We start from the raw sequence: 5,695 nt of genomic DNA, 5'->3' as shown, positions 1-5,695 counted from the left end.
TAACATTTAAAGTGTGTAATGGTCTTCTATATTACAAAAACGTTTTAAAAAATCCAAAGCAAACAGAATATTCATTCTTAAATTCTGACGTGAGATGTTTATTTATAGTAACTGGTCCGACGGGTTGGGTCCGCTGTATTCAGGTGTGGGCCGTGCTCCTCAGCAGAGTCGAATGTCGTGTTGTGAGGTGGGGTATCGAGCGGCGTCAATGCTTGCCTGTGTTACTAATGTTCAACTTGTGTGAAAAGAGAGAAACGCCTCTTCCTTCTTCGTATGTTTATCATAGTTTTGGCAGACCGAATGTGCGACCGCCTCGTATGAAGACTACTTAACTGTGTAGTGCCTATCGGACTAAACTTCTTCCTAGGCCTGCCACTAGGTGAAGTTGATACAGGACTTTCACCGCCGTCTTGTAGGGTAAATAACATTTAAAAATAATAATTTCACGCAATATAACGGAACAAACTCGCTACGAATGATTAAAGATCGTATTGATATGTCATGGTATGTTACGCCCTAATGTTTGTTACTCAGCTGGTGGAGAGTTTGAACAGCCAAGTATGTCCACGTCAATAAGGTAACCTCTATATACTCCTAGTCTAATACAGTTACACTTAATACAGTTGAGCGTATTTAAAACTTTTGGAAAATTACACGGAAAAGTGATTCTTTAATCTTTTTACTTTCTCGTATATACGAAGTATAGAGAAAGTCTTGTAATCGTGCAAAAAAAAAAAATCGAGATTTTTGCAAATCTCGACGTTTTACATCTCACTGATACGGAAAAACATAATTTTGCAATCTTGTCCGTATGTCTGTGTGTCTGTGTGTGTGTCTGTGTGTGTGTGTGTCCGTGTGTAAACACGATAACTTGAGTACCGTTACAGCTAGGTTGATGAAATTTCATATACAAGTATTTTATCAAAATCGTAGATCCGTATCAACTTTTGAGCGATTTCGGATAACCGGAAGTGGTACTTTTTCTACTTTGAATTTTTCAAAAGCCTATAACTTGAGTACTATTTCAGATAGATAAATGAAATTTGATATGTAAGTAAAAGATCTAATTCTCTACCTTCTGTCAAATTTTGAGAATTTTTCGTTGACTGGAAGTACTTATTTACGCTACTTCCGATTTCTCAAAAAACTAATGTAAATTTTAAAAGTACTAATAATATTGCGCACTATTATGCGCTTTTTTATTCGCGTTCACTTGGTGTGCAATTAATTTGTCTACGAGATTTTATTCTATTTTTAAAACTTTAAGTATTTAAAATGGATTAAAAATCATGTCTATAGCCCGAGTTCCCATCCCCTGTTATTTTATATAAGAATATTCGAGAAAGTTTAGGGGAGATCACTCCCGGTTTATTTCCGTATAGTTACAATACACCTAATTTAGGCTTATAGACCTAGACCTAGGTCCATATACAAATACTAATTTTGAATTAAAGTGTACGTTGCGTGGTTATATGAAAGCCTATAGTGAAAGTGTCTATCCTTAAAATACGTCACTCAAGTTTCGGCCCATTTATTTACCCGTTTTAAGGGCCGTATCTTGTTAAAAAGAAACCGGGAGCAGTGTTTCTTCCAGACTTTTTTCTCCGGGGGGGGGGGGGTACTTGAAATTTTCGGGGGGGGCGGTAGACTTTCTTCGGGGGGCGGACACTGTTAAAAGTATATATTTTCTATATAAATTATATAAATTTCATTTCGTTCGGGGGGGGGGGGGGGCGGTAAAATTTTTCGGGGGGGGGGGGGGGGCTTAGCCCCCCCTCCCCCCCCCCGAAGAGATGCCTGGAAGAAACTCTGACCGGGAGTGATCTCCCCTAAACTTTCTCGAATATTCTAACACTGCGGGGGATGGCAACTCAGAACATAGACAATAATTGTAATCCTGGTGGCCCTCGCCAAGAGATGCCTGAAAGAAACTCTGAGGTTTATCACAATTTTCTTCAATCGACATCTGAATCAAAACTCTAATTATGTCCCTTTTTTAAAGCGCCAATACATTTTACTCATTCATTTAGACTTTAGAATTTTTTTGTTGTTCCATTTGAAAAAAAAATATGTTCTTTAAAATCGTTATTAAAGGTCAACTTAGATATTTATTATAGACTCCGTTAATTATTTAAGGATACATGGATGTTATTTATTAAATAATGTAAGTAGTTTGTTTTACTTTGTTGATTGTTGTATATTTTACACTGTAGTTAAGCTTAAATGTATGATCATGTGTTTCCCTGTGTTTTCAGAAGGCAATCGAGTACATGAAAGTAAATGGCTACGTCAGATTTTATTCCAGTCCTGTCAAATCATCCGCCACCATCACCAACACCAGAGTGGTCATCAGAGCCAGTTCCCCTGAAAGAATTCTCCTCCAAACGACAAGTTCCTGGGTTCGCTAAAATCGTCAAAGGGAACTACATGACGCTAGGCTCCAACAAATTCTCCTTTCAAAAACAATACCACGAGGTGTTTATACATTCGGTCAAAGTTGGGGTCAAAGTTCTCGCGCATTGTCTGCGTCGTGTGGACGCCACAAGCATATCCCGGCGCGGCAACCACAACGTGTACACCACGACCAGACTTTACGCCGTCGACCAGCGACTGGCTATCCCCATCTCTTACCAGGGCTGGTTTGAGCTGTTGTCTGAGGATGGCAAGTCGGCCCGTCCAATCACCAGCGTCCATGAACTGGCCAGGATCAAACCAGACCGCTGTCTGGTGCGAGAAAACACCAAGGCTTACATCATGAGTGAGGATGAGAAGTTCACCTTTGATAAAACCAAAATCGTCATTGCCGGTGAGCAGCTCGTCCTGAATGGCGAAGTGTCACTCCCCGCCCCGGCTGAAAACAAAAAGATCAAATTGTTGCGTTGTTTTGATTCCAAGGGGGAGTTAATTTATCTGAGCTTCGACCAGAAAGCCACTTTCACGCCCATCGCTGGTGAAGAAGACTTTGTTGGCGTGTTCAACATTCGAGACATTGTGCGCCGTTTTCGACTTCCATTAACTGTCAAACTAGTCCAGGGAGTCCGGCCAAAGGTGGACCCGTCACGGTTTACCGGTCTCATTCGTTTAGATTGGGTGTACACAGACGAAACAGCTTTTGTGTGTCCTGTTGATAAAAATATCATCCGTCTGCTTCCCGTGCCAACAGATAGCAACTTGCAACTAGTATCAGCATTAAATCAACAAGCAATGAAGTCGACAGAGCTGTACAGGTCTATGATAGTCAAATGTAATCGCATGATCACGAATTACAACAACACACTCCATCTGATCGTACAAGTCCCTGACGCGGCCTCCAAAGGAAAAGGCAAATCCAACGCTAATGTCTTTTCTATGCAGCTGTCAGCGCCAGCATACCAGCCCTCGGGTGGTCGGACCAAGTCTCGAGAACATCTGCTCATGGACGAGATTGACGACCTGTACGCCTACGTCAGGGATGGAGGAGCTCCGCCTACCAAGTTCACCTACGATTCTGATGAAGAAAGCTACTGGGAAGAGCCGGCGTACGAACCGCTCGATGACTTCCGGGCCAGGCTTAAAGCGTTAGAAGCCGGCGAACGAGTCAGTTACCATGTTAAATATCAGCCTCAAGATCCCAGTCAACTCAAGCTGGATGTGGACAATGACTTGAGAAAAAGTACTGAAAATTTACTAGAGGGCAGGGATGGTTTACCCGATGTCCATCCGAACAAAACATCCCCAACCCCACCGGCTCTGCCCCCACGACCTCCAGATCTCCTGGCATACCCACACCCATCAGGCGAGCGGTTTAGCAGCAGTGAGCATACCAAGCCATTTAGCTCTTCCACGCAAATCATTCTGTCCAGAAACTCTCAGTCAGAACACAACGTGACGCGGGTGTCCAACTTGGGCATGGTGTCATCCAACCATTCCTCTCACAGTTCACAGGAATCCAAAAGTCCAGCCAAAATCTTCGCTCGTTCTAAAAGTGCAGCGGAAGTCCTTGCTCCGAAGAAAGAGCACCTCCTACCACCTCCCAGCACGGGAGCAAACTCCAGCTCGACCTCGGGTAGCAGCGGAAACGGCCACCGGAATCACATAGCTCGAGATTTTAAAGATTCGGACATTAGCTCGATGACACGAGGGGCATCTTCGGGTTCTTCCGGTGGACCCGCATCTAACATTCGGAAAAAAATGCAGACACTCTACTTGTGATCTGTGTTGATACTTCATTTTCGTCATCTCAAGTCATGTTTTTAAAATGTTAGTGTACTTTTCTGTTGTGCCTTTTATTTCAGTGATATTTAAAATGGGAACATCAAGCATTTATTATTTAAACGCACAGAATGTACCAGACCACAACTGGATTGAGTACCTCAAATATTTTCAAAGTCACCAAAACTAGGCCTAAAGGTATTGTACCTCTAAAGTAGGCCTTCATGTATAGTAACTCAAAAGTAGGCCTTCATGTATAGTAGCCTATACGATGTAGATATCAGTTTTTACACTTTTATTGTGACATTGCTTAGTTGTGATATTTTAAATTGCGTTGTATTATTTTAGTCACCCAACAAATGTTGTGCTATCTGCATAAAATGGCAATCAACGATAATTGTCTAATAAATTATTATGTAAACATGAAATGATTGTGTAACTGGCGCGGGAATGTATAAAATGTGAACCCTCCCTGGCCCATATTAGCAAAATAACAAATGTCTAGAATGCTTTACAAGATATTGGCTTATAATTTCGCCAGATTCCTACATTTGAAATGATTTTACAAGTGGTTTAATTCGTGTGTAGATTTAGTATGCACTTAAACCAATACAAGCAGTAATCAAACCGTACATGTATACATTTCTAGTTTAACAATAGGATTCACTCAATATATACTAGAAAGTAACAAAAAAAAAAAAAAAACTCGCAAAAACAGTAAGCAGTAGGTAGAGATGACACACAATAGCAAGCCATGTCCTGCGGCACTATAAACCTGTCTAAACACTTTTTATTCTTAAAGTAAACTTTAGGCTAAGGTCCACTTTAAAACACAAGGCTCGGATCTCTAGGAATATTCCAAACTGTACATTAAGGCTAAAATCGATTTTAAGTCTCACTTCTAAGATCACTAGGAAAATGCCTATTTCAAACATAAAAAAAAACCAACAAAGACCGTAAAGAGGGGTGAAGTACTATGCATCTTCAATCATTTTGACGTGTGTATGTGGGGGGGGGGGGGGGGGAAATATCTTTTGACGTGTGGGAGGTGGCGAGCTTGTATTATCTCCTTGACTTATGAGGTGAGGTGGCGAGCTTGTATCTCTTTGACTTGTGAGGTGAGGTGGCGAGCTTGTATCTCTTTGACTTGTGAGGTGAGGTGGCGAGCTTGTATCTCTTTAACTTGTGAGGTGAGGTGGCGAGCTTGTATCTCTTTGACTTGTGAGGTGAGGTGGCGAGCTTGTATCTCTTTGACTTGTGAGGTGAGGTGGCGAGCTTGTATCTCTTTGACTTGTGAGGTGAGGTGGCGAGCTTGTATCTCTTTGACTTGTGAGGTGAGGTGGCGAGCTTGTATCTCTTTGACTTGTGAGGTGAGGTGGCGAGCTTGTATCTCTTTGACTTGTGAGGTGAGGTGGCGAGCTTGTACCTCCTTGACTTGTGATGTGGCGAGCTTGTATCTCTTTGACTTGTGAGGTGAGGTGGCGAGCTTGTATAATCTCCTTGA

At 41.9% G+C, this 5,695-nt stretch overlaps 1 protein-coding gene across 2 annotated transcripts; it reads left to right on the top strand.

The window, feature by feature from the left end:
- The first annotated feature begins 200 nt into the window (after positions 1–200).
- Positions 201–4,906, top strand: LOC131928281 (uncharacterized). 2 transcript variants are annotated; one of them, XM_059284271.1, is made up of 2 exons: positions 201–417; positions 2,256–4,906. In XM_059284271.1, exon 2 carries the CDS (start codon positions 2,281–2,283, stop codon positions 4,189–4,191), a length of 1,911 nt encoding a protein of 636 aa, XP_059140254.1. In that variant the 5' UTR covers positions 201–417; positions 2,256–2,280; the 3' UTR covers positions 4,192–4,906. The 2 variants fall into 2 exon arrangements, with proteins under 2 accessions (XP_059140254.1, XP_059140253.1); XM_059284270.1 differs by having other exon boundaries at positions 201–577.
- Positions 4,907–5,695: the final 789 nt, after the last annotated feature.

The sequence above is a fragment of the Physella acuta genome, unplaced genomic scaffold (assembly GCF_028476545.2).
Source record: "Physella acuta isolate Inbredline_101_S28 unplaced genomic scaffold, ASM2847654v3 ptg001480l, whole genome shotgun sequence".
Lineage (NCBI taxonomy): Eukaryota > Metazoa > Mollusca > Gastropoda > Physidae > Physella > Physella acuta.
This window is presented reverse-complemented; position numbering and strand designations above follow the sequence as displayed.